This window comes from Zalophus californianus, chromosome 9 (genome assembly GCF_009762305.2).
Source record: "Zalophus californianus isolate mZalCal1 chromosome 9, mZalCal1.pri.v2, whole genome shotgun sequence".
NCBI lineage: Eukaryota > Metazoa > Chordata > Mammalia > Carnivora > Otariidae > Zalophus > Zalophus californianus.
This window is the reverse complement of record NC_045603.1, coordinates 10,092,115-10,119,944: the sequence shown is the minus strand read 5'-3', so window position 1 is coordinate 10,119,944 and position 27,830 is coordinate 10,092,115. Positions and strand designations below refer to the sequence as shown.

Sequence of the window (27,830 nt, the reverse complement as noted above, 5' to 3'; positions counted from 1 at the left end):
ATGTCACTTTATCCTTTGCTACTTTATTACTTCAAATTAACAACCACAATAAAGCTCAAAAAAGTCCAATATTTACACAGGAAAAAAGTACAAAATTCCCCCCAAAGTTCTTCAGTATTTTTTTTTCAGTTTTTTAAATTACAAAGTAATAAAAAGCTTTGCTCTTTAATTAAAAAAAGAAAAAGGAAAAGGAAAAAAAAGGGGAAAAAGAGGTAAATAAATTAGGAAATACACACACGGAGAAAACAAACAAAAATAAAGTAAAACTGGGTGTTAACTAGGAGGGGTGGATAAATCCAGTGCCCAGACCTGACCCCAGGCTCCTCCGAGAGAGAGAGAGAGAGAGAGAGAGAGAGAGAGAGAGAGAGAGAGAGAGAGAGAGAGAGAGAGGCAGAACACGGGGAGGGTGGGGTGCCAGGTGAATGTCAGGACTGGAGAATTAATTTATAACCCAGGAGCCAGATGCTTTCTGGAAGTAGTCTCCACGGATTCTGCCCTAAGACCAGGGAAAGGGGATGGGGCTGCCACAGGCTGCTGACAGTCTCAGGGGTTGGTAGTGGCAAGGACCCTCTGTGCTCTTCTCGAGGGCCATGGAAGTCACTGCCTATCCGTGTCATTGTTATTAGGAAGATGAGAACCCAAAGTCCGCCTGGCAGGTGGGGCGAGGCACCTGCTGTCCTGGGAGCTACACATACAGACACACACGCACACAAAGAATCTCAGCCCCCACCACCTCGCCCACCCATTCCTCAAAGTCTTCTTGGAGAGGCAAAGAAGAGACCCAGACGTTCAGGGGACACTGGAAAAAGCCCAACACAGAAATTCGGCCACAGTCACTTCGGGGCAATAGGGGCTGTGCCTGTCTCCTGGGGTTCTGCGGCTCAGGAGCACCCAGTGGGATCTGCCCCCGACCAACCACACCATTCCCCCGGCTCCTCAGGCCACCTCTTGATGGCACGTGAGGACCAGGGGCGTCTCCAACACAGGGACAGCCCCTCCCGGCCGGTGCCTGTGGGGGCTGGGGCGGGGCCGTGGCGTCTGGTGAGCATCTGGCAGCCTGAAGGTTGTGGACAGTGGGAAACGCATAGGGACAAGAATCCTCTGTGCTGAAGGCATCCCATCTTCTTGCCATTGGCCAAAAAAAAGAAGGAAAAAAAAGAAAAAGAAAAAAAATAAAAGAAAATCCATCGTCGGTTTTATGCTGGGTTTTTTTCTTTTTGTTCTTTTGAGTGGTTTTTTCCCCCATCTTTTGTTGTTGTTTTTTAAAAGAAAATACAGTGAAGACACTAGAAGGGGGAGAGAACACAGATCAGGTGCATGTCTGCCTCTGGCCACCCATCTGCCAGACCACCTGCAGTCCCCACGCTCCTGTCCTGAGGCTTTGAGCTGGTCCCTCTCCCGGGGACATAGTGGGTGCTCCATTTTCATGGGAAGAACAAAATCTCTCTCCTTCCTGTCCTCTCGGTGAGCAGCCACACGTCCGCCCCACCCTGCCACAGAAGGACTGGTTCCCGGACCTGAGAGCTGGCGAAGGCAAGCCCTGTTTCACATCCCAGCTCTATGTGTGGAATGAATTTCTGCAAAGCACCTCACGCCCAGGATGTCCCGGTGTGAGGCCAAGCCGGTGAAGCCCCCTGCCATGGGAGCTCAAACATTGCCCTATTCCTCAGGGAGCTCAGACATTTCCCCCACCCCGCCCCCCCGCCACAGACCCTCCGAGAACCTCTACCACCTCTGCTTCCCCAAGCCAGGCCCCAGAAAGAGAGACCTGCTGTACAGCACCTCAGGCCCACATGTGGCCATGGAAATCCCTTCGAGGTTCATGCTGGCTACTCGTGAAGGCCACCAAGGGCCTTCTCTTACAGCTGATAAACTCCCAAGGACATGATCCTATTCTAAGTGGTAACAACCCAGGGGCTAAGGTAGGACTAAAGGCCTGGGGGAGGTCAGGGTGTGGGCCCTGGGACTGTCTCTGCTAAGAACTAACTCTGCAGACTATTTTAAGGTTGAGGGGGAGGATAGAGGACTGGTCTGAGGGCAGAGGAAGGGTTTTTCCAGCAGCAATTAGCTGGTATGGGCTAGGCTGAGTCAAGTAGCTCTGAGGTAAATTCTCTCAAGAGCTGTTGATTTGGGGTGGGAGGGGGTCCCTGCTACTCCCCCCCACCACTCCACAACATACACTCATCTCCTCCCGCAGGCGTGAGTGTTTCTAGACCTGGCTGGGCTGCGTCTGCAGCAGTAGTGACTCACCTAAGCAAATACTGGTCCGATGGTGGCTCTTCCTCACTTCCCGAGATGGTCAAATGGCACGCTTGTCTTTGGGAGGAGAGGCACAGAGGTGGAGAGGGGATAAGCTGCTAATGATGGCAGTCTGGCAAGTCTCTCCCTACCGTGGAGCTCTGCGCCCGCCCCCACCGGCCCTGGAGCCAAGGGAAGGGGTGTGTGTGTGACCTCAATGACCCTAGGAGGTAGCTGCTTCGTAGACAAGAACATTGCCCAGAGAGGCAAAGTAGCTGCTCCAGGCCACACGCACGTCGGGGCCACCAGACTCCCAGCTCGTGGCCCGTCCTGAGGCTCACCCACCACAAGCAAAAGGACCAAAGCAGGTCTCCTGCCTGCCTCTGCCAAGACACCTTCCCTGGGCAACCAAGCATTCCCCCTTCCCAACTTTCCTAGTCTAGGCGTGGTCCCAGCAGACCACCAGCAGAATCTGCCCATCCCTCCATGCTGTGCTGACCCGGCCCCGAGGGGGACTTCCTGATGGCCGGGATCACGAGCCCCTCCTCCGTGAGCTCCCTGCTGCCCACCCGGACTAGGCCCCAGTCCTGAAGGCAGGATCCCAGGGCCACCACCTGCTGGGGCAAGCGACTTCTCTGAGCCTCAGTTCCTACTTTGCCCACTGGGGCTAAGCCAACCTCAGGAGATTAAAAGAGGCCAAGTCCCCGCTCAACAAAAGGGGCTGCTCCAAGGTTATCGGAGAGGCGAGAAGAGAAGTGCCAGCCCGGACTCCCTCCAGGTCATGGCCCTTGGGCACGGCGGTGAGGCACGGGAGGGCTGGAGCGAGCGCAGCTCACCTGTGAGGCTGAAATCCGGGAGACCTCTTGCCGCCCAGTGAGGTCGGAGGACGAGACGTTGGCAGGCGCACCCCTGTGCAGCCTCATGCTCACCTTCCTCTCTCTGTCGACTCGTGAGATCGCTCTGGGAGAAGTGTTGCCTAGAGGGGAGGAGCAGGGGGAGGCCACCCTCGGTGTCTGGGTCCCCGGCCGCCCCGGCCCCCCCTGGGGCCCAGCCCACCGTGCGAGGCCCCCGCTCACCAGCTTGCTGGATGCGGGAGGCTGGGGTGGAAGCCACAGGCTCGGCAGCACTGCGGAGCCGGTTGGCGGTGGCCCCCGTGGGTGGGCCAGGGGGCAGGGCCCGGGCCGCGGAGCCCCGGAGCTGCCCCAGCCTCTCCTCGCGCTCGTGTTCTCGCCGCTCCCGGTCTACGTCCTCGGGGTTCCGGGCCGCGCCCTGTGGGGACGAGGTGAGACCTGGTCAGGCCGGTGCTTGGAGGTCCAGCACTCCCGCAGCGCAGAGCGTGGGGAAGGAGACCGGGGGGGGCACCGGGGGAAGATGCAGCTCAGAAACCCTCCGGTCCAACCTCCTCCCCGCAAGGCAGGAAGCCCGAGAGGCCTGGAAATGACCCCCAGTCCCACAGTACAGAGAAACAAAGCCACACAACCGCCCAGAGGAAGGAGGAAGCCGGGTCTGAGGAGCAGGGCGAGGTCGCTCTGCCCTGATCTCATGGGGCTGAGGCAGCGCTGGGAGGGCTAATGCCCCAGAATGTCCAAGGGCACTCCTTGGCCCGCCCAACCTGGACCCCTACTGTGTTCCGGAGCCCTCAGCCCCTCCAAGTTTCCAAACAAGCAGGGCAGGTGTTCAGAGATCCAGAGAAAGAGGAACAGGCTAGCTAAAGGCAAGGCCAGCGTTTGAACCAGGGCGCCAGCCAGGGGATTTGTCAAAGGCTGTTCTTCCCCTGTCCCTGGACCGGGCAATGACTTCTGGCAGGTGCTGTGGGGGAGGCCCCGGGACTCACACAGATGCCGCCAGCCCTGGGACAAGACAGGAGCTCAGGGGGAGCTCGAGGAAGAATGGGCTAGATGCCCTGTGGAGGAAAAAGAGGCCCAACAGGCAGGCTGGGGCGGAAGGGTTCCATGAGCCCCCAGGGCCTGCCCTTCAGCCGCTGCCACCCCAGTGCAGGAGGAAAGGAGAAAGGCTCAGAGAGAGGAGCATGGCGTGGGAGCGGCACCTGGCCGCATTACCTAGTTGGTCCTGGGGTCGTCCACAGGGAAGGGCAGGGGGCTGGCATGAGGGGGGCCGCATCTGTGGAGGAGAGAGCTGCAGGCTGAGTGGGGGGCCTGTTCACGGGCCATGGGGTGCAGGCTCCTGCAACCCTGTGTCTCTCCCAGGGACCTGGCCAAGAAGGCCCTGCTGTCTTTGGGGAATGAGGGCTGGGGGCGGCCCTTGCCTTTAAGCAATTCCAGGAGATAGGGGCTAGGGATCAGAATGATCCCTGAATCCTAGTGAGGAATCGAGGCCCGAGGAGCCCTCATGACCCTGTGTGGGGTCACACAGCTCAGGGCAGGGCCAGGGTCTGAATCCAAGCCTCTGTCACCCAATCCTACTCTGCACCCCCAGAGGACTTCGGAGGGACGCACATCCCCAGCCCTCCCACCCACAAGCCTGTCCGGGCAGGCCTGGAACTACCAGGGCACTAGGTCCTGACTCCAGTTCCCCACCCCCACAGTCCACCCCCCCCGCCCCGGCCCCGGGCTCCCACTTGGTGATAGGACGGCAAAGAGCATCTCAGCCAGAAGCAGAGCAGGCCTGTGTCAAGAGCTGCAGCTCCACTCAGGAAACCTGCGGGCCGGGCGGGGACAAGCTCATCCCTGGCCTGGGCCAACTGAGACTGATAAAGCCAAGGGGTCCGCTCAGAGGAGTATACAGCCCTGGGGTGAGCGAGTGCACAGAGGGCTGGAGCCCCTGCCCCTGGTGACCCCAGCAGGCTCGGGTCAAGGCCAACCCCAGAACAGAAGGAGCTACTCTTGTTTCCATCCAACCAGTGACGCCTCAAGAACTGCACACCGGAGAGGTTTCTTGGCTTTTATTTGCCCACAGAAAACACAAAAGGTCAACATCAAAGTCACACAAGCAACCAGCCCTGTTGTGCGGACCCCTGTCCTTGGCTACACCGAGTCTCCTCCTGGCCGGCCGGTTGGACCGCGGAACACAGTGGCTCCATGTGCTGACGGCAACGTCCCAGGCTCCGGGGATCCAGGGATTCTGGGGCCCTGATGCTGAACGGGGTGGCCACTTCAAGGAGAGACTCTCTCAGTCAGGGGTGGGATCCTTCCCACAGGAGTCCGTAGCCCTTGGTGCCCAGCATGGTGTCCAGTCCTTAGGTAGGTGCTGGTAATGGCACCGGAGGCCTGGCCTTGGGGTAAAGACACAGAAGGTCCCCACTGCATGTCTGCAGATGCTTCCGCCAACAGGCAGGTGGAGATGGTGGAGTTCACTGTGGTGGTGATGGGGTCAAAGGCGCCCAGTGATCCAGTCCAGGCCCTCAGGTCAGAGATCGGTGCAGAATAAGGCTGTGGGTACCTCTGCTCAGCTTCTGACTCTAGAGCCTGGCTCAAAGGGGACCCCAGGAAGGGGTCAGGGTGCCAGCAATGGGCAGGGAGGGTGCTTGTGGCCTGGCTTGAGATGAGATCTTGTCAGCTGGACGGTTCCACAAGAGGTTCTAGGAGGAACCATCTAGAGGAGCACTGTCCCACAGAACTTTCTGTGATGATGGAAACGTTCATGTCTGCCTCGTTGGATAGGATAGCCACTGACCAGCCACATGTGGCTCCTGACAACTTGAAACGTAGCAAATGTGACTGAGGAGCTACATGTTCAGCTTTGATTAATTTTAATTAATTAAAAATTAGTCACACGTAGCCAGCGGCTACCATATTGCATGGTGCAAGCCTTGACAACATAAAACCCTTTCTTGGAGCCACGCTGAGCGGAAGGGCCAAGCCCATCCCCGAAGCTGGCCCAGGGATGACTTTCTACGCGGATGAGTGAGCGCCCAGTGTCCAGATGCCCTGAGCAATGAATGCCCTTTGGCGAGATCTGGCCCCTGGCCCTTGGCCACACTCCCACCTGGAAGGTCTGGGGTGCAAGGTGCCCCACTGCCCATCGCCCACCCCCACCCCTCGAGTCCCCTGGCCCGTGGGACTGTGGCTCTCCGCCTGACCTCTGTTGAACTCCTAAAGGAACAGTACCCAGCGCCGACCCCTGCGTCCAAGAGAATAAGCCCTCGGGTCCTGAGCGTCTGACGTCCGCCACGAAAGGAGAGGCACACCAGCAGGAAGCGCGGTACAGGTGAGGGGCGTTTAATGAGTTCAAGTTCAATACAGAGGCCACCGTCGGGGTCTTGCTGAAGCCGCTCCCGGTGCCTGTTCCCACCAGGCCCTCCAGGGCAGTGAACATCGTCCCTCCTTCAGGCTCGGTTCATCAGGCAGCTGATTCATCCCCAAGAATCTCACGGCAGGGCCTTCACCACTCCCTCTCCACTGCACCCCACCAGGCCAAGGGACACCTCCTCAGGCCTGGCCCCGACGGGCTCAGACACACCTGGTGACGTCAGAACTGGGGCCCCGGAGTCCAGACCACAGGCCAGTAGTTTTGGGGGGGCAGCTCCTCCACCTCCTCCAGGGGCCTATCTGGAGGGCCCTGGGTGCCCAGGGGCGCCGGGCACCTGGAAGGGACAGAGAGCACAGCAGAGGCTCAGCCTCTTGTGCTCGCCCAGCCAAGTGGTAAATCTTGGAAAGGCCAGGCCTCGGAGGGTCCTTACCAGTATGAGGGTGAGTACGTGGGCCCAGCACAGGGACAGGGGCGGGGGCAGGGCAGCGTGACAGCTTCGTTGTCACGGGGCTGAGCCTGGCTCGAGGAAGCCCCCTTTTCCAGAAGAGACGTGAAACAAGACACACGATTTCACAGATTCCGGAGCTCCAGGCACCGCTGACGAACGCTTCTCCCCACCCCACCCCACCCCACGACCCTTAAAAGAGGGAGACAGAGCAACCGCCTAGCAAGACCCAGGGTCCCATGACCAGGAAGAAAGAAACCACAATGAATGGGTCCAGGCTGGCCAGAGGGGCCACGGCGAAGGCAGCCGCCTGGGACGTGCAGAAGAGCAAAAGCAGGGTGGTGTAGGCGACGACCAGGACGGCCGGGGGGCCCGCCAGCGCCACCCACGCGCCACCGAGGGCACCTAGGAGGGACTCAAGGCCCGGCCAGGTCCTCTTGGGCCTGGCGGGAGGTGACGCCCCCCTGCCCCGCTGCCCACAGCAGCACGCGCGGTCAGCACAGATGAGGCTGCAGTGGGGGGGCCGCGGGGACTCCGGGAGCCCAGCGAGGTCGCTTGCACTGTCCAGCTCGTAGCCCCCACTTTTCGGGAGCCCCGCCCACCACAGGGTCACTTTGGCCTTAAGAGTCGGGGCCTTCCCCGTCCAGTCCCCCAAGCCCGCCTTGGCCTCCAGGTGACTCACGAATTTGAGCATGTTCCAGTCGAAGACGTAGTCGTAGGAGAAGCCCTGCCGGTGAAAGAGGTTACGGAAGAGCTGACGCAGGTACGAGTAGTCAGGCTTGTCGTCGAACCGCAGGGAGCGGCAGAAGTTGAGGTATGTGGAGAACTCGGCTGGTGGGGGTCACAGAAAAGGCTGCCGTGAGGCCCAGGCTCCCTGGGCCCCACCCCCCACAGCCCGGGTTGTCCTGCCCACCCGCTGTCCCTCCAAACGCTTTCAATCTAGGAGGGGACAAGAAGACAGCAGAGCAGAGCAACGGTCCTCCTCACAGCGCTAAAACCCTTGCGAGCCGGTGAGCAGGGCCTTGAAGACTCGGCCAGACCCAAGAGCTGGGAATTAGGAGCAAGCGCCCCCTCGCAGTAAGGGGCACCGCAGGGACTCAGGCCACCGCTCTACCTGCTCCTGCCAATCACTCTGGGGACCAGGCATGCAGATGGCAGATCAAGAGCTGCCATAAGTTCCAAAGGACAGTCAAGGGCACAGTGGGGAACTCCCAACATGACCAAAGCCACAGAAGGCAAACTGTGATCCAACATGACCAAACACAGAAGACTGAAGACACAGAAGGCATCTCCTCCTCTGGAAAGCAGGGGCAGGGAGAGCCCTTGCGAGCTAACAGCAAATGTATACTGGCCTCTGCCATTCCTGAAACCCCTGTAAATCCCTAAACGCTAAGAGCGCTAAGAGCATCTTCTGTTCCGATGCGGCGACTCCTAATGGCTCCTGGATGGGTGGGGGCTGGTCACCATCAAGACCAAGCCATGCTTAGCTTAGAATTTTCAGCGCCCCACCCCCAAACACTTCTCTAGAAGGGAGCGGGGCTGGAAATGGAGTTAGTACTCGCTTATGTCTACACAAGGAAGCCTCCGTAAAAATCCCAACAGTATGGGGTTTGGACAGCTTCCAGTTGGTGAACACGTCCCTGTAGAGGAGGGTGACACGCCCCAACTCCATAGGGACCGAAGCCCCTGTGCTCAGGCCCTTCCTTCCCAGACCTCACGCTATGTATCTCTTCACGGGCCTATTCATCCACATCCTTTACCATAGCCTTTAATAAAGTGGTACGCAAAGTCAGTTTCCCTGAATCCTATGAGCTGCTCTAGCAAATTCATCCCAGCTGAGGAGGGGGGGCGTGGGAACCTCAGACTCACAGGCGGCCGGTCAGAGCACAGGCGGCAGGCCGGACTTGTGACCGGCATCTGAGGCAGGGACGGGGGCAGTCTCGTGGGATCGAGCCCCGAACCGGTGGGATCTGCCGCTGTCTCCAGGCAGATGGTATCAAAATGGAGTCAAGCTAGAGGACACCCAACGGGCGTCACAGAGAATTGCCTGGTGGGGGGAAAGGCCCCACACGTGTGGTGAGTAGAAGTTTCAGAGGCTCGCAGGGCGAGAAAGAACTAGCTTTTCCTAATATGCCACCCTCGCGGGGCGAAGCAGGGACAGCCCGGGACCAAGGCTCTGGGGCAGTGGCGGGGCGGTGTGGGCCGTACGGCCTCCTGTTCCCCTTAGAGGTGCCGCCTCCCCCCCGGGGGCTACTCACAGGGGTAGCCTTTGCAGAGGACCTCGATGGGCGTCGACATCTTCTTCTCACTGATGCGCTCGTACTTCTGGCGCTTGGTGGCTGCTTTGAGGCCCTGCCAGGGCAGGGAGCCCAGGTTGAAGTACATGAGCACGTAGCCCAGACTCTCCAGGTCGTCTCGGCGGCTTTGCTCTGCATGGAGTCGGGGACAGGGTGAGGGGCAGGGTCCACCGGGGCTCCTGGCCAACAGAGGCCCCCCTCCTCCAGGACACGCTCCCCACCCCCTCACTCCGCCGCCCTGCACGCCGGCTAGCTGCAACTCCGACACGAACACACACAGGTTAGAGTAACCCTTCTACAGAAAAAGGCCTGGGGCCGAGCTTTTCCTACTCAATCTTGGGCCTAGTTTGTCCAGCTCAGGAACTTTCTCACTCGACAGCTTTACAGCAGGCACTCTGGTGCCTTCTTGCTAGGCCACTCCAGGGACAGAGCACAAGTGTGGCCTCAGACAGGGCCAGGGTCAAGTCCGACTCTGGTACCTGCTAAGCCGCACAACCTAAAGCAACCATGTTGCACTTGTGAGCCCGGTGCCCCCCCACAATACCAGGCTGCTTGTGGGGATGAAGTCAGGCACGTTAAGGTGCTTGCTATGTCACAGCTCTCCTCCTGGAGGGGAAGGCCTGACTTGTGGCAACAACGCGGGGAAAACATCCAGCTGCAGAAAGCCAGGGCCCTGGCCCGCAAGCCCACGGGTGCACGGGGCTCCCGGGCCTCACACTCACCGATGCCCAGGTGGGTGTTGATGGAGGCGTAGCGGGCAGTGCCAGTCAAGTTCTTGTTTTCCCGGTAGGGGATGTGCTGGTGCGTGCGGGCATCCCGGTATTTCTTGGCCAGGCCGAAGTCGATGATGTACACCAGGTTGCCCTTCTTCCCCAGCCCCATGAGGAAGTTGTCAGGTTTGACGTCCCGGTGTATGAAGTTCTTGGAGTGGATGTACTCGATGCGGCTGATCTGGGGGCGGGGGGAGACAGCAAGTCACTGAGCAAGCAGTCCAGGGAGGGGCTTTCACCAAGCACTCAGGGCCAGACCCTGCACTGGGGCCTGAGGGCTGGAGTGGTAGGGACGGAAAACACACATCCGTGGGCCCTGCTCTGGGCAGGGCAGAAAGATCTGTCTCTGCAACTATGTGAGATGATCTCAAGGGGTAGGTCAAAGAGGGCTTCCTGGAGGAAGTGGTACAGACAGGAATTCTGAAAGAGGAGCTCCCCGAGGTTGCTGTGAGACAGCGAGAGAGAGCAAGGTAGGAGAGCTAATGGCAACATCTAGAAATGAAGCCCAGAAAGGCATCTGGGCCCCGAAGGAAGCCTCTGTGCCTGGCTCTATACCCTCATCGGACTTGCGGGGCCAGAGTTAGAGAGGCATTTCGAAGGCTGTTTTGGTAATCAGACCGTGGGGGAAGGGAGGAGATGGAGGAGCACCAATGAAGCCTCAACTCAGCTGGGGTGACAGAGATGGAGGACAAAAGACAGGATTTGTCCGCCAGCTGTCAAAGAACACCCAAGTCAAGCAGACACACAGACCTTTCCTTTAACCATCATGTCAGAAACTTAACACATATGCACACAATACATCCTCTGGCAAGTCAGTTCTGTCTCTGGGTCTCAGGCTTCTGAAAATCAACAGCCTCGTTTGGCTTGGCTGAGTACCTCCTATGGAGTGTCATATCCCGTGAGAATCTGACAACTCTCCTCTGCACAAGCACATTTAGCCCCAAACTGCAGATGTCTGCAGACTTTCTGTGGGCCAGCCGCAGACCAGGACCCTGCCTAACGGGAGCTCCGTGTATCATTCCAGGTCTAAAATGCTTTTCTGTTTTTAAAAAAGGTCTCCTGCCCTGAGTTTATAAAGGGCTTTAGGATCTAAGGGTTGCTTATCATCTGTTCTGGTCCAGGCACTGCATGGTGTCCCACTTGACCCCACAACAGCACAACAGCCCAGCAAAGGGGACACTCTGATCTGAGACAACTGATGGTCAGAGAGGCTTAGCAATCACTTAGAGTCAGCACACTTGGGTATGACCCAGGTCTGTGTGATCACTAGCTTTAGAATCACCCCAGGGCAAAGTCCCAGGTCCTACTCCCAGGAGCCCAACCCAGTAGGCCTGGAGATCTGCATTTAACCCCCCTCCCCCATTCTACAGCCAATGGTCAAGGTCCCCTGGTCCTGGTCCAGGAACCAAGCCTGTCCTATGTCCCTGTCACTACTTCCTGCTGTGGCATCCTCCAGAAGCAGGAGACAGTGCTGGTACCCTGTGCCCGGTGGGGAAACAGAGGTTGGAAGGGAAGCCGCAAGCCCAGCAGGGCCCACAGTCGCTGGCTGGGGAGGGTAGGTGGGGACTCACCATCTGGTCGGCCAGGAGCAGCACCGTCTTGAGGCTGAACTTGCGGGAGCAGAAGTTGAAGAGGTCCTCGAGGCTGGGCCCCAGCAGCTCCATGACCATCACATTGTAGTCCCCCTCGGCTCCACACCACTTGATGGATGGGATTCCCACTGAGGGCCAGAGATGCAGGTGTCAGAGAGGACCCTCGCCCACACATGCACACCAGCATGCACACCCCGGCCCGAGCTCCTCAGGCTCTGCCCCCAGGCCCCGCCCAGCCCTCACCTCCTCCCTGCATCATCTTGTAAAACTTGCTCTCGATATGCAGCTGTGGGTGCTTCGTTTTCACACACTCAAGCTTGATGGCAACTTCTTCACCAGAGGCAATGTTGGCACCTGCCAGGGGTGGAGGAGGGGCACAAGGGACCCAGGTCACGCTCGGCCAGGCAGGTGGCCTCAGGTCAGGGCCAACTTGGTTGTCTGACTCTGAGCAGTCCAGCGCCCCTTGGGGGAGGCCAGAGAGGTGGCAAAGGGCCCAGCACTGCATCCAAGGGAAGCGGAGGGACTGCAGACACAGAGCGGACACCTGGCCCAGCTTGGGCGGGAGGGGAGAGGGGGGTAAGCGGCATGTGGGAGGGGAAGGCCGGGAGGAAGGAACTGCAGACATCTGAGAGAGCCACGGGCTGGTGCAGCGGAGAAGGCCAGACGTGAAGGGAGACGGGAGGGACTGCAGGGGGCTCACGGATCACGTAAGAGGAATTTTATCCTGGGAACGGGAACCACGGAGCTGGAGAGGAGTGAGGTCAGAGGGATGTCAGGCTGAGGAGGAAAGAGGCAGGCGGAGCAAGGCTCTGTCTCAAGAAGTCCCAAGAAGGGGCGCCTGGGTGGCTCAGTTGGTTGAGCGACTGCCTTCGGCTCAGGTCATGATCCTGGAGTGCCGGGATCGAGTCCCACATCGGGCTCCCTGCTCAGCGGGGAGTCTGCTTCTCCCTCTGACCCTCCCCCTTCTCATGCTCTCTCTCTCTCTCATTCTCTCTCTCAAATAAATAAATAAATAAAATCTTAAAAAAAAAAAGAAGTCCCAAGAAAGACCCAAATCCAAACTCTGCCTTGCCTCAGTTTCCCCAGCTCTAATACTGAGTGGGCTAGCTAGAGGCCAGGGACCAGACTGAGAGAAGCCAGGTGTGACTGCAGCGGCGGTAAACTGAAACAGTTGAGCCTTAGTACACACACAGAGCACAAGATCCAGAGGAGGACACCAGCGCTGGAGAACGTAGGATGGGAGAAAGCCTGCGTCTCAAGTCAGGGGAAAAGATGAGGCTCTGCCATAAGCGCCCTCGGAACAACTAGCTAGCCATCTGAGAAAAGACACCATAGTTCACGCCACACACACCAGGAGAAATCCCAAGTGAAGCAAAAGTTTGTGTGATAAAAAGAAAAAGGTGGAGTATAAGTTAGCATAGCCGCTTTGCCTTTTTTCTTGTTAAGTAATCTCTACACTGAACTTGGGGCTCAAGCCCACGACCCCAAGAAAGATCAAGAGCCGCACGCTCCATGGACTGAGCCAGCCAAGCGCCCCAGCACAGCCACTTTGAAAACCAGGTTGGCATTTTCCCAGTAGAGTTGAACACACACGTACCCTTGCCCAAGCAAGTCCACTCCCGAGTATATGCCCTTCAGAAACACGTGAGCTCCAGGAGGACAAGAATGTTCACAACTCCCAACCACCCGAACGCCCAACATCAGAACGGCTAAGTCGCGATGCAGTCGGAGAGCGGGAGGCCACAGTGCAGGGCAAAGCACCAGATACCGGCTCCAGGCGGCTCCCAGCATTTTTTTTTTTTTTTTTAAAGATTTTATTTATTTATCTGTCAGAGAGTGCGTGCACAAGCAGGGGGGAGCATCAGGCAGAGGGAGAAGCGGGCTCCTGCTGAACAAGGAGCCTGATGTAGGACTTGATCCCAGGACCCCAGGATCATGATCCAAGCCGAAGGCAGAGGCTTAACCAACTGAGCCACCCAGGCGTCTCGGCTCCCGGCATCTTAACACTCAGTACGAGGGAGCAAGGAGCTGTCCCATTCACAAGAACCCAAGGTGAAGACAAGCCAGTGCCCAGCAACGGGCTGTGTGGACAAACTGAATGCATCTCTCCATGCAGCAGGATGTTATTCAGCCACAGAAAGGAATGGCGGACCGATGCATGCTACAACATCGATGAACCTTACAAATGTGCTAGGTGAACAAGCCAGACACCAAGGCACAAATGCTGTAGGATTCCATTATAGGAAATGTCCAGAATAGGTTAAATCCGTAGAACCCGGAAACAGACTGGTGGTTGCCAGGGGTGGGGAGGGGGAAAGAAGGTGTGCCTACTTAATGGGCACGGGGTTTTCTTTTGGGGTGATGAAAATGCTTTGGAACTACATAGGAATGGTGGTTGCACAACCCTGGAAATGTACCAAATGCCACTGAATTGTGTATTTTGAAAATGGTTGTGTTATGTGAATTTCACCTCTGTTGAAAGATAGGAAGAGACAGGAGAACACAGGAACAGTTGAAAACACGCATGCTGAACAGGGTTAGGTCTAGGGATACAAATGTAATAAAATTCTTTAACACGAGGGAACAATTTCAACTGTCAGAAGGTGGTTCCCTCTGAGAGGGGATAGCAGAGGAGGGGGCACGAAGCGGTGGCAGGGGCCTACAAGGTGACAGGCACATTCTCTCTGAGGGGAAGGGGGAGGGTGCCTAATAGCATGCGTATTTGCTGTATGTCTTCTTTTGTTATCTACTCAACACTTAATAAAAAGACAACAATGAGATCTGAGAAGAAAAGAGAGAACTGCCTTACAACTTTGGGGTAGGCAAGGCTTTTTATCCCTGATTTAAAATTGAAAGGCCATTAAAAAAGGGGGGGGGGGCGGAAATGGCTCCATCCCATCCAAAAAGGGAATCCACGGCAAAAACGGCAGCAACAAAGTCCTAAGAAATATACCTATGACTTATTAGCGGCAAGTGGCTGGTAGCACTAACATGTTAACGAGCTCCTACACATCAGTAGGAAAAAGACCAAAGGCTCAAAGGAAACAGGGTAAAGGATCTGAATAGATGCTTCAAGAGAAAGAAATCATTAATATAAAAATGGCGCACTCATATGAAAAGATGCTCAACCTCCTTGTGAGAGAAACGCAAATGGTCCTCAAAGAGTACTCCCACCTATGACTGGCGCGAGTCCCGCGGTAAGACGCCTGTGCTGTGGGGGGCAGGGCTGTGGGGCAGTGGGCACCGCGCCTCAAGTGGCCCCGGTGTGAACTGAGAAATTGGGCTCCCGCTTCGGGGGTGCACTCAACACCCCAGTGAGTGCAAAAAGGGCCTGGATGAGGCTGTTTGCAACAGCAAAACTTGGACATGGCCCAGATGTCCATCATGCTGGGGCCTGGTTAAATAAAGAATGGCCCATCAATAACATGGAATACAATGGAAAAAGAATGAGGAAGCTCTCTCTGTGCAGAAGTGGAAAGATCTCAAAGACATAGGAGGTGAAAAAGTGAAGTACAGAACAGTATGTATTCTACGCTCTTTCCAGTTTAAAAAAAATAAAAAGATGGGGGAAATAATACGGATCTGTGTTTGGTTGTATCTACATAAGAAAACACTGGGAAGAAGCATGAGAAACCAGTGAGGGCCGGGCAGGGCTACGCTGACCGCTAGCCCAGGAGGGGACATTTCACCGGGTTCTAGGTTATGGGCTGCCACTTTTCCTGACACCTCTATTGGGATATAATTCACATACTACACGATTACTTCTTTTTTTTTTTTTTTTTTTTAAGATTTTTAAATTTATGTGACAGAGAGAAAGACAGCTAGAGAGGGAACACAAGCAGGGGTAGTGGGCAGAGGGAGAAGCAGGCATCCCGCAGAGCAGGGAGCCCGATGTGGGGCTCGATCCCAGAACCCTGGGATCATGACCTGAGCCGAAGGCAGATGCTTAACGACTGAGCCACCCAGGCGTCCCCACAATTACTTCTTTAAAGTGTACAGTTCAGTGGTTTTTACCATATTCGCAAGGCTGCGCAACCTACACCACAATCAATTTGAGAATATTTTCACTCTCTCCAAAGCCCAGGACCCTTCAGCATTCACTCCACATCTCCCCCAAGCCCCAGCTCCAGGCAACCACTCATCTACTTTCCGTCTCTACGGGTTTGTCTATTCTGGACGTTTCTTTTAAATGGAATCATACAATATGTGACCTCTTGTGACTGGCTTCTTTCACTCGGCATGTTTTTGTGTTTTGGTTTTTGGTTTTGTGTGTTTTCATTTTTGAACCCCATAAAATAAAATTAAAATTGGTAAGAAAATAGATTACCAAAGCCAGCGAGCAACTGGAGAAAAAGTACTTGCAAACTGTAAACTGCTTCTGGCACATCGACACTCGTCATTGGGGAGGGCCACACACGTTTCCGGAGGGCAGTGGGGATGTGGCGCGGGAGAGATTGTTCTGAGGTGTCAAGAGGTTTAGGAGAGTGCCTGGCACATAGTAAGTGCTCAGCGGAAGTTGGGTTTGGTAAGTACGAGCCCCTGGGCTTCAGACATGGGCCCGGCGACCTAACCGTGGGCAGGGCAGCAGGGAGGAAAGGCGGCACGGGCTCCGGAGGCCTGAGCAGGACTGTGCCAGACAGAGGTCACAGCGGGTACAAAGGAGTGGGGTGCAGTGAACTCTGAGTGGTTTGGTGAAGCTAGAGCTTGAGGTAGCTAAAGAAGACTGTGGAAGAGGTGAGGGAGGGAGAGATCAGAAGGGTCTCAAATGCCCAGCTAAGATCTTGGCCGGAGGCCTGAGACTCCATGGGCCAGGTATGGATGCCTTATTACAGGGGTTCTCAGCCTCCTGGGGCCCGGCAATTCTTTGTTGTGAGGCCTGTCCTGCGCACTGTAGGATGGTTAGTAGCACCCTAGCCTCTACCCGCTAGCTGCCAGTGGTACCTCTTTTCCCTGAGCTCCAATGATCAAAAATGTCCCCAGACCTTGCCAAATGGCTCCTGTGGAACAAATCCGCCCCCCATCCCTTCCCCTGTTCAGACCCACCGGCATATTAGAAAGGACTGGAGAGGACGTGAGGGGCGAGGGAGACCCAGACGCTGATGGGGACCCCAGCCAGGGAGAAAGCAGAGACCTAGACACTCTGAAACTAGGGCCTCTAGCACTGTGATTCAGCAGACAGATGCAGGGAGGCGAGGTGCTGGGGAGAACACCCCTCCCCGAGATGCGGAGGGGCAGGCTGGAGGAGCCCTTTATCCCGATGAATTCCCCCGCCATCCTGCAAGGACTACTGTTTGTATTTCTAGTTGACACGTAGAGAAAGTGAAACACCAAAGGTTAAGAGATCAAACACCACACTAACTTCCCCAGGACAGGGAGCTCGCTCTCAGGCAAAGCCTTCAGGTCCCTGCAGAGTGCTGGAAAACGGCCACAGCGGGCTGCCCCCCACCCAGGCTCCCACCACCGCGAGGCCCCTCGGCTGCCCGGGAGTTGTCAGGAAGCCACCGGCCTTCTCTCTGATCTCCCTGAATTCTCACTGCTGGGGCTCAAATAGGTTAAGTAACTGGCCCAAGGTCACAGGACTACTGGGGGCGGAGCTAGGATTTGAATGTGAGTCTCCAAAGACCCTGCTTTTTTCTCTATTCCAGCTGTCTAGCGTCTCATTCATTCCATCAACAGACACACACTGAGGCCCGGACCAGCTGAGGCAGCCCTGCCCTGGATGAGCTCAGCTCACCCTCTGTGGGAGCAACAAAGGGGAACTCTGACTAAGTGCAAAATGCCGGGGCAGGAGAGGTGACCCAGCAGTCAGGGACAGTGGCCCTGCGGGGGGACGGTCCAGTCTGGAAAACACACCTGGACACAGAGAAGGGCCTGGAGCTGGCCAGCCCTAGGATCTGGGGCCTGGGGAAGTCCTGGGTGGGTAGAGGGGGTGACCAACCTCACATGGGGGCTCATTCAGACACCAACACAGACACACATAATCAGGGACCTGGCTGGACTGGAGATGCAGAACAAAGCACCCTCAAAACCACCTGTTGGGGAGCACTGATCCCCCGCCATTTAGAACTGAGGAACAGAGACTGAGAGTATAGCATAGGGAGCTCTTGAGGACGCACAGCCAGCGGTGGTAGAGGGGACACGGTCTCGGCCGCTTCTGGACCCTGTGCAGCTGACCCGAGACCCTCAGCAGAAGCTGTGGGGCTTGAAGCCACGTCCACAGAGTGCTCGCCTTCGGCTGATCCTGGAAAGCAGGGCCCGGAGGCCGCGCCCAGCCCCACCTGCAGAGGCCATCTGGAGTCAGGCCCTGGCACTGGCACCAGTGACAAGAATGTGGCCAGAGCTTTGAACAAAGGGAGCCAGCGAGGCCAGCCGGGGAGGCCCTCCAATCACCACTGTCCCCACAGCAGCAAGGCAGGAGCCCAGGAAGGAGGTGGCAGGACACAGCGTCATGCCAGGGCCCCCCGGGCCTGAGCACCCAGCGGAGGCGGACAGGGGAATTGCTCTCAGGGCAGAACTGGCTCCCCACCCCTACTCGGGCCCAAGAGGACCCAAATCCTCTGACAGTAGCAAATCCCAAAAAAGACTGCGGGTTGGCAGAGGACACAACATAAAAGCACCACAGCTGGGCCGAGCATGCACAGGTGCTGTGCACACTGGGATCTCACTACTGCTTACCACCTTGTAGGCCTCATGACCCCATTTGACTGATGGGGAAGCCAAGACCGGCAGAGGTCATCACGCATCCAAGGGCATACAGCTAATGGAAGAAAAGCCAGCACCCAAACCCTGGTAGAATTTACTCCAGAGCCTGTACAAAGAGAAGTAAAGCTAGACCGGGTTTTTTTTTTTTTTTAAATGAACTAGATAAACGGGAAGTCCTGCCCCCAGGGAGGACCCCACATGGACCAGGGTCACTAGCTTTCCCAATGACCTTGGCCTGCTCCTCCCCTCTCAGGGCCACTGTTCCCTTCTGCACAAAGAAGGCCCTGGACTGGATGTTTCCTAGGAGCAGATGTGCATCTGCGCCAAAAGCTACTGCTCCATGCCTTTTTGCCCTTGGTCAGCCAGGCCTCATCATCACACACTTTCCCTATGGGGACACTGAGGCACAGAGCAGCCACATGACTGTCCCACGGCTGCACAGAGCCAGGTCTGGAACCCAGGTCTGTCTGAGGTGTCCCTCCTGTGTTCTGTCACACTCTCTCACTCACGTGCGCATAAAGGCTGCCTTTTCTAGTGTTCAAGAGAAACACTGGGCGGCCAACCTGACCATACTGCACCTGCTTCTTGATGTGTGCAGAAGAACAGGAGGCCTCCATCTCTACCGGCTGCTGTGCGCGGCGACCACATTCAACCACATTCCAAGAGGACCCTGCCCAGCACCAACTACGTGCTCAGACAATGTCCCCTCCCTGTCCCCTCTGATGGGGAAGGGGGCAGCTCACAGAGAAGCAGAGTTCATACCCCAAGAGGGCAGAGACCCAGACCACTGGGTAAGAGACTGTCCCCCGCCTCCCAAATTCAGAACCAATGAGCACAGCACACGGCCTTGTTGTTTTTCTCTGCCCAGGACAGAAATTATTCACTTTGCTTTTCCAAGGAAGGAAAGACAGGCCAAGAGACAGGAATGAGGATAAACCCCAGGGGCTGGACACCCAGCTCTACCAACTCCCATTCGTGATTACCGACACAGGATCTCCCCTCCACACCAACAATAGCAAGGGAAGGGCCGTGACCCCTGACCGCACACGCCCTCGGGCAGCCAAGAAGGCGGCATTTGAAGGCAGGAGCCTCCTTTTTGCCAGGTCGAGAAACGGGGCTGAGATGTCAGCGATTTGTTCAAAATGACAACATGAGAGCAAACTTAGACTTTCAACAGGAAGCACGTCCGGAGAGCACGATCCTGAAAACTCCGACCAGACCCCTACCCCCACCCCTACCCAGAGGTTACTGGGAAAGCCTACGTCACTGTCATTCCGAAGCCTGCCTGGGCTGAATTCCAGGGGCCAGAGCAGAAGGAGGGGGCCCAGCTGGGAGCGAGTGGTAGCCCAGGCCTCTTCCGTCTACCAGCATCCTTCCCCCAGGAGGCAAGAAACAGGGGTGCTACCACAGCCTGGGCCTTCCCACGCCCAGCTGGAGACCCCGGTCATCTGCAGCTGGAAACCAGAGCTAAAAATACCCTCCTCTGTCCCGCCTGCAGCAAGTGGGAACTCCGCCCCACCCTGACTGTGTGACCCCGGTCCCCTGGCCTGCCTCACCCCCAACCTGCTGCTTCTCTCCCCACCTGGCATGGCCCTGGGGACAAAATGACCAAAAATGTGCCACTGGAGGCCCGGAGCCAAGTTCTGGCTGGAGAGCCTGAAGTCCTGGCACATTTCCTCCTACTTGTTCCCAATGCTGTCCCACGGGCCCCAGAACGACCACGCTGGAGTCAGGGACACTTACCCAGGTAGATGTCTCCAAAAGACCCACTCCCGATCTTCCGTCCCAGGCGGTACTTGTTTCCCACGCGCAGCTCCATGACTCACTCTCACTGCTGAGGGAAGCAGAGACACGGGGGTCAGGGAGGTGGGGAGCTGGAAAGGGAGCCTCACCGGCTGCAGCCCACCACACCCCCCCTGCCAAAGGCCAGGGAAAGACACAAGGAACTTGGGAGACAGACATTCTCCCTCCCATTGTACAAGAGGAGAGCTGGCTGGGCTTTTCCTGAGGGCACCCAGGTGTCAGGTGGGCCGATGGCCTCCACAGCTGAGGAATAGCTGAGGCAGGCTGAGGCCTTGTGTCAGGGTGACCAGGCAGAAGGTGGAATTGGAGATAAAGCCCCAGAGGAAAGAGCCAAGCAAGCATCTCCTCGGGGGACACTCGTTTGGGGACCCTCCAATAGGAGCCTCTCAGGGGCAGGCCAGTCACAATGGGCCAAGATCCTAAAAGGAAAATCAAAGACAAAGGGAGTGATGGGGAGGGGGGGAAATCAGGAGCCGATCATTCTGGGGGTGCTACCATGGCAACCACCAGCAAGTTCTAACCTCCAGGGATGGCAGGACATGTTGAATGGAGGGTCCCAAAGGAGTTCCTCAGCCCCTTTAGGACTCAGAAATGATAGGGTCCCCTGCCCCCACCCCCAAGCCCCCATGCTTCTGGTAACAAGAATTGGACACCAGGCCTCCACAGCCTGGCCCAGTCTTTTCAGAGGCCAGAAGTTGCTAGCTTGCAGTGTGCCCTGCAGGAGAGAGGCCTCCTCTCCAACTCAGAGGGCAGGCAGGAAAGGGGGCCCTCAGAACATCCAGTTGTCTCCCCCTCTCGACCTCACGACACCAAGCACCTCACACAGGCCTCTCTGCACAACATTCTTTGAATGGCCAGTTTGGGGCTGGCTTCCTTCAAGACTAGAAGGAGGGTCTCCTTAGAGGGCCCCATAGAGCAACTGAGGGGACCAAAGCCAGGTTTTTAGCCACCAGGCTCTGGGGTGGGAGAGGCCTGAGGGAGGGATGCTGATTGGAGCCACTCTCCTCCTTCCCATGTCCCGTCCTGGGTGCCCAAGCTCATGTGACATCAGGGGCCACCCTGGTAGAGACCCTCTGCCCTCTGAGGTCCTGGTCAGCAGAAAGGGAAACTCCAAGGCCAGGAGATGGTTTCTACAGTAGGGCATAGGGGACAGTGGACTATGGAACAGGGAGAAGGATGGGGGAGCCCGAAGATCTCAGAGTGTCTAGAAGAGGGGTCTTCCTCTGCAGACAAGGAACTCAGGCCTAGAGAGGCCCATCACCTGCCCCCCACTCCCCAGCAGCAAATTGGTGGCAGTCTCCTCCCCTGGGACCCAGACGGGGTTCCCCACTGCCCCCACCTGACACGCACAGGACTTCCTTCCTGCCAGGGCTGGGAAGCAAAGCAGGAAGATGGAAAAGCAGCTGTACTAGGCATAGCAGCCGGGCCCCTTCCCTATGCCCAGTGCTATCCCCGAAGCCAGACCCACCTGGGAGGGGAGATGGGAGAGATTTAGTTCGCAGATGGCGGGGCTGGAGCTCTCGGCACCCCCTCCGGCAGGGGCAAGAAGCCAACAGCTCCTGCCCAGGAGAGACATCCAGCCCCAGCGGCTAACTCCCAGCGGAGCCACCACTAGCCCTTCACTGAGGACCACAAGGAAGTAGCCTCCACCCCATGCCAGCCAAACTCTGGGCTCTCAACCAAGGGCCTCTGCCCACACGCCTGGCCGGTCCCGGCTGAGGTGCCGTGGCTGCGAGCGGAACACACTCCATATTTGCAGAAAACTCACAAGCCACACATTTCACATACACAGCGACCTGGGTGTACACTCCAAAGAAAAAAAAGAAAAGCAGACACACACCATGAGCCCCATGGTGGGGGGGGGGGGGCAGGGGGGAGTAAGGGGGGGTGTTGAGGGTGTGTACACACACAAACACTGCCCCCCCCCCGTTCTGTTTTCCGCCAACGCCAATTCAGAGACCACACATGGCAGCCGGGAAAGCCGCAGGTTAGGAAAGGAACATAAATGTACCCGCATCCTATATTACATAAATACCCACGCCGGGTTACATAAATACTCGCGCCCTCCGTCTGGGTGCCTTACATAAATACACTGCACATGACCCCCCAGTCCCTCCCCACTCACCGGGCTATGGGCAGAGAAGGGGAGAAGAGAGGGTGCAAACAAACCAGCCCTGCCGGAAACCACTGCTGGGCGCTAGCCACCCAGACCCAGGGGGCCAGGCCCCCAGGGAGAGCCTACACTGTCCCAGCCCTGTCCCCTAAAAAGCCTCCCAGAGGAGAGGAGAAAGGATTGAGTCAGGAAAAGGAGAAGCTTGCCAGTTCTTTGCTGCTTCTCCCATGGGGGGTTGGGGGGTGGCATAAACGAAGTAAAAAAAAAAAAAAAAAAAAAAGAGAGGCAGACGCAAATCCGGAGTTTCAGCTGGTTAAAAAAATTACACAAACTACCAAGCAGCAGAGCACATGGGCAGTTTTCTTACTCTCTGACACCCCCTCACCCCAGCCAGGGCCCTGGTCACTGGACCAGTAAAATAAAAATTGGAGGGACATTCTAGACAGGAAGGCAAAGGAGCCCCAAGTCCAGGCATTCGCTGGGCGCAACTTCTGACACCCGGGATCTCCGTCCCTTCTCCCCAAATCCTTCTCCCTGAGAAAGGTTGTGCCAGGAAGAACATATGCAAGAGAACTAAGGGCAAAGTTGGGGAGGGGGCTCACCCCACTTTGAGTCTGGGCGTGAAGAGGAGCTCGGAAATCCTCTCTCTAGAGATAACCCGGACACAAACATAGTTTCACGTTCCACAGAGACTTGCAAAACATGGATTTCTCACGGGCAGAAACGGTAGAATCCGATCTGATAAATAACCCCCACCCCTTTCTTTCTCTCCACAAAGGAAAACAGAATCGGTGGCTGGGTGACCACACACCCCATCACCTCGGGGGCCCCCACGCGCCCTGGAGCGCCCCCATCCAACATGCGGGAGCAGCCTCGCTGACCCCCAGGTCCCGAGCTCCGAGCCAGGAGAGAAGGGGGGAGGCGCTGCTGATTGTCCGGCGAAACACACAGAAGCCCAGGGTTTGGCCGAGAAGCCCGAATCAACAGTATCAACAGTCTCGGGTGCCCCCAGCGCCCCAGTCCCGGACCCCCCCTCCCGTAGGGTCCCCCAGTTACAGCCCCGGGGTGGCCCCTCGGCCGGCTGGGGCCTTGAAGGGTCCAGCTGGGGGAGGGGGAGGCGGGCCGGACTGGGGGGGGCCTCCCCCGGTGAAGCCTGCAAAATAATAGTCACCCTCCTCCTCCTCGTCCCCAGCCGCGCCTTTGTCCTCGCCGGGCCGAGCGGGCGGCGCCCGGGCTGCCCCCCCCCCGCCCCGTACCCGAGTGCTAACGCGCGTGTGTCCGCCCTCCCCTCCCCTCCCTCTCGCGCAAAAACAAAGAGGCGGAGGGAGCCCCGTTTCCCCCCGGGTTTGCGCCCCTCCGCGGGCCCGCGGGCCCCCAATATTTACCCCGCCGGGAAGGCGCCGGTGCCGGGCCGCTGCTCGGGGGGCTGCCGCGGGCGGGGGCGACCCGCCGGGGCGGATGCCGGAGGATTCGCGGAGCCGCCCGGCGCGCCAGCCTCTCCCGGCCCAGCCGCCGCTGCTGCTGCCGCCGCCGCCGCCGCCGCCGCCGCGCTCCGCTCCGCTCGGCCCCGGCCGGGCTCTGGCTCTGGGTTCTCGTCGCCGCCGCCGCCGCCGCCGCCTCCCTCCTCCGGGCCCTCCTGCCCGCCCGCCCCCGCCGCCGGCTCGCGCGCTCCCGCCCGGCGCGCACCCGCCGGCTCCCATTGAGCCCCGGGCCCGACCGCTGATGTCATCCCCGGCCCGCCGCCGCCGCCCCGGAGGATTTAAAGGGCCCGCGCCCTCGGCTCCCGGGGACGCTGTGGGGGGGGGGGGTGCTCAGCCGGGAAACACGGTCCCCCCCCGCGCCTGGCGAGGAGAGCGTTGCAGGAACGCGGTCTTACGTGTGGGGCTGGGGAACACACACAGCCGGCACCCTGATCCAGTCTGGGGCACAGGTGGAAAAAGCTGGGTGGGGGTGGGGAGGAGGCGGGCGCGCAAAAAGCTGGGGTTTTCTAGATCCAAAGCCTCCTCTTCCCCCGGTTCTCTCTCCTCTCAAACCAAAGCAGTGGCCCCCTGCGAAGGCCGCTGCAAAAAAAAAAAAAAAAAAAAAATGGCGAGTTGGGGGCTCTGAGTCCTTCAGAGAACACAGGCCAGGTTGATTCAGGGGTCAGTGATTTGACAGGACAGCAGGAGATAGAGAATGCCATTGACCAAAGACCCGGGAGGTAGCTACCCTCACCACCCCCCACACCACTCACCCCATAGAAAGGACCCTCCCAGCTTCTACAGCAGTGCAGACTGTGATGGGCACAAACCCCCAATTCTGGTCTCACTGGTTTGAAGAGGAACCCTGCACACTGCCGGGGAACTAACAGGAGTGAGGGTCCCCAGTGGTGCAGGGTCAGCTAAGGCACCTCCCAACTCTGGGCTTGGCTTTCCATATCTACAAATCAGGAAGAAGACCCCTGGCTCCCCAGGTCACTGGGAGAATTAATTAAGGCTTCTCACCAGCTTCCAGGGTAGCCAATGAAAGGTTTCAGGGCAAAGTTATTAAAACGATGATACTGACACTGTGCCATGCAAAGCTCCAAATTATGACACACATCCATTCACACACACAGTTGTGATGGTGGGCCCACAAAATACCAGAGTGCACTGCATCCAATCCCGGAAGCATGGTTCCTGGGAAGAGTCACTTCCATAATAACCACATCCTCCCTCGAGCCTGAGGGACTTAGTCACACACTGTCCAAACTGGTGGGACCCTGCAGAACAGGCTCCTCCTCTCTCCCAGACTAGGAAACTGGGGCCCAGAGAGGGCAGGGGTTTGCCCAGGACCACACAGCACAGCAAGATAGATAGCTGGCCCGGGCCAGGACCTGGCCTCAGTGCCCGCTTTGCCAGAGCAGGGGGTCACCAGCCAAGATGGTGGGCTTCGCTTGTCCGGCATGGTGGGTTTTTTTTTGTTACTTATATTGCTTTGCTAATTGATAACCAATGTTTTAAATGGGCCGATTTCATATTATAGGTCCATATTCCCTACTTCTCTTGAAGCCCTGGGAGAACGGGCAACCCTGGTCCAAACTCACACCAGGATCTGGCCACACTCAGTTGGCCATTGGCCTGGGCAGCAGCCACCAACCTCGTTCCTCACATGAGCTTGTTGTACCCATTTTTATGACTTCCTACATCCCCTGGAGGTCCCCAAGTATGACCCTGTCCTAGAAGCCAGCCACCACCAATGCCCTGCCCTTTGTCGTCTCTTTTCATTCCAATCTCCCCAACCCTGAATCCCGAGGCTCTGCTTCCAGCATCCAGGGATGCTAGCACTCTGTGTGGCTGCATGCTCTCCTAAAGTGAGACAAGGTGCCCAGGCCTAGGCCTACTCAGCAGGCGTGGAATGCGTCCCTGTGTCCTCCGTCCTCACCACGGCACCCTCCAATAATGGCCTCCCTCTCCAGGAAGGGATTAGCACCGCTCAGCTCTGGCATCTACCAAGCACCTGGCCCTGAGGAGGTGGTTAACCTCTGAAACAACAACAGATTAAATCCCACTCTATTCTTTCCCTGGTTTACAGCGAGGGCATCTGAGGCTCCTAACAGTGCTTGCCTAAGGACACACATTAACCACCACAAAGTCCCAGCTTCCCTGCCCAATCCTGTCACCTCCCCACTCCCCACTGAGGGATCCTGGTCAGTTCCCCGGGCCACCCAGTCTTAAAACCTACTAGTCTCCTAAGGCCTGCTCCCAGGCTCTCTCCTGCTGTCCCTAACTGCTGTCTCCCTTGGAAGAATGCTCCCCACACCCTGCTGCTGATTACCTGTGTCATGGGCCCAAGTTCTCTTTCCTACTCCCCTAGAAGACCAGCTCCCGGGTACTTCTAAAAAGCTTCACAGTTCTAAGGAGAAACTGAGATGACACAAAACCCAGCAGAGGACTGGAGGTGATTCCAAAGGGAAGGAAATCTTACGGAGTTGCTAGCAGCCTCTGGGCCTGACTTCTCTCTTCATTCTAGGTTCTCTATGATTCCTCCTGGGACTTAACTCCCAACTTTAAGGCCCAAGGGTGTGGCCAGCTTGAGTTCATCCCAGTTCCGCTCCCTGCACACCCACTCACTCACCCAGAAGATGCAATCAGCCCGGGACAATAGGTGTTAGTGGAGTCCCAGCTCACATGGGTCCCACCCTGGAGTTGAGCTGCTCTGCGCTGGCTCAGGAGGAGAGACTCCTCGGCATGCTTCCAGTCTGACACTTCGGATTCGTTTCCTTGGCACACAACACGCCACCCCCCACCCCCGCCCCAGCCAGCCCCTAGAGCCCTGGGCTGGGGATCTCGAAGATATGATGATATTGCAGAAGAAATCAGAGATGGGGAGGAAGCTTCTGGTCCTCCCAAAGGGATCTGCAGTCTGAGTCTCGCCTGTGGGCACCCCACCCTGCATTTAGTAAACATCAGGATGGTGCTTCAAATGGCCCTACAGCAGGCCTTAGCCCTGGCGGTTCCTGCTGCCTGGGATGCTTTTTCCTCAGATATCCGCATGGCTCATTCCCTCACATCCCCGAGGCCTTGGTTCTCATCCCCTTCACAGGGAGGCCTTCTGGTCTTCCTGATTTAAGATCCCAACCCCACTAGGGCACTGCCTCCCCTCCCCACCCCCCCCACCCCCTGCTGCTTCATTTTTTCTTGGCATATATCTCTATATAACATATTCTACATGGTACTTATTTGAATTGTGTGTGTGTGTGTGTGTGTGAGCCCCCTACTAGATTATAAGCTGCACGAGGGCAGCTATTTTGGGGACACCACTGGTCACCAGTGTCAAGAACAGCGTCTGGCACATAGGAGGTGGTAATATTTGCTGAATGAGTGAATGAATCGTCCATGAAGAGACAGCCTTCCATCTTTCTGACAAAACATCAAGAGCTACATTTATTGAGCACCTACTGTGTGCCAGGCCCTCTACAAGACACATCACGGCACTGACTCATCCAACCCTCAGCAGAGGAAGTGGAGAGGGAATGGCCTGGCAGAGCCTGCGCCCCTAACCACTTCTCCCGGGCTGGTAACACAGTTCCGAAATAAGGCCATGGCCCCTCCTTCAGGCTCCTGAGCCCCAGTCCTGGAGGAGCAATTTGGGGCCCCCCATCAAGAGCCACAGGGGCCTGAGGGGCTCATTTATGCCAACTCCATCATTTTACAGTGAAGACTGAGACCCAGGGAACCTCGCTCAGAGTCACAAACAGAGCCAAGACAGGAGCCCACTGTGGTTGAGAAATTGGCTTCCAATGTTGACTTTGCCACTTTTTAGCTGTGTGACCCTAGGAAAGTTCCTTAAACTCTCTGAGTCTCATTTGTAAAACAGGGATAATACAGATAGATCATGCACAAAACAACTTAGCCCCGCAGCGGCCCTGAGGAAGAGGAAGATGATGACAAGGTTCTGCGGAGCCCGCAGGGAGTGGGATCCAGGGCCCCTGACTTGGACTTCTAGCACCTCAGGCTGGGTCTCCAGCTGCTTCTTTCCTTGCCTTCCCCTTCCCCTTCAAGGTAGAGGTGGGCAAACCCAGGGGGGCTGGCCCACCCTCTGTCTTCACCCACGGCCGTGGCTCTAGGATGCCCCTGCAGGAAGGTTCTCGGAGTCTTCCTATTCTTAGCGGCTACTCATGCTTCTCCCAAGACCCCAGAG

At 57.3% G+C, this 27,830-nt stretch overlaps 1 protein-coding gene across 8 annotated transcripts; it reads right to left on the bottom strand.

The window, feature by feature from the left end:
* Window positions 1–3: 3 nt before the first annotated feature.
* Window positions 4–23,815, bottom strand: LOC113921883 (casein kinase I). Of its 8 annotated transcripts, XM_027593301.2 has the most exons (11): window positions 19,997–20,082; window positions 11,795–11,905; window positions 11,531–11,679; window positions 9,912–10,140; window positions 9,151–9,321; window positions 7,575–7,723; window positions 4,299–4,359; window positions 3,315–3,507; window positions 3,075–3,214; window positions 2,251–2,316; window positions 4–1,286 (listed from the first exon to the last, which is right to left on the bottom strand). In XM_027593301.2, the coding sequence occupies exons 1-10, from the start codon at window positions 20,070–20,072 to the stop codon at window positions 2,300–2,302; spliced, it is 1,296 nt and encodes a 431-aa protein (XP_027449102.1). In that variant the 5' UTR covers window positions 20,073–20,082; the 3' UTR covers window positions 4–1,286; window positions 2,251–2,299. The 8 variants fall into 8 exon arrangements, 7 of the variants coding, with proteins under 7 accessions (XP_027449102.1, XP_027449103.1, XP_027449104.1 ...); XM_027593302.2 differs by lacking the exon at window positions 4,299–4,359 and having other exon boundaries at window positions 19,997–20,084; XM_027593303.2 differs by lacking the exons at window positions 4–1,286; window positions 2,251–2,316; window positions 3,075–3,214; window positions 3,315–3,507; window positions 4,299–4,359 and adding exons at window positions 4,821–6,781; window positions 6,878–6,981 and having other exon boundaries at window positions 19,997–20,084.
* Between the last annotated feature and the right edge of the window lie 4,015 nt (window positions 23,816–27,830).

Excerpts from the sequence above, each read along its gene's own strand:
- LOC113921883 (XM_027593296.1), bottom strand. The coding sequence starts at position 20,072 with ATGGAGCTGCGCGTGGGAAACAAGTACCGCCTGGGACGGAAGATCGGG. Across the intron at positions 9,322-9,911 it reads CAACACCCACCTGGGCATCG|AGCAAAGCCGCCGAGACGAC; the intron begins GTGAGTGTGAGG and ends GACTCCATGCAG. Across the intron at positions 7,724-9,150 it reads CCTCTGCAAAGGCTACCCCT|CCGAGTTCTCCACATACCTC; the intron begins GTGAGTAGCCCC and ends GACCCCCACCAG.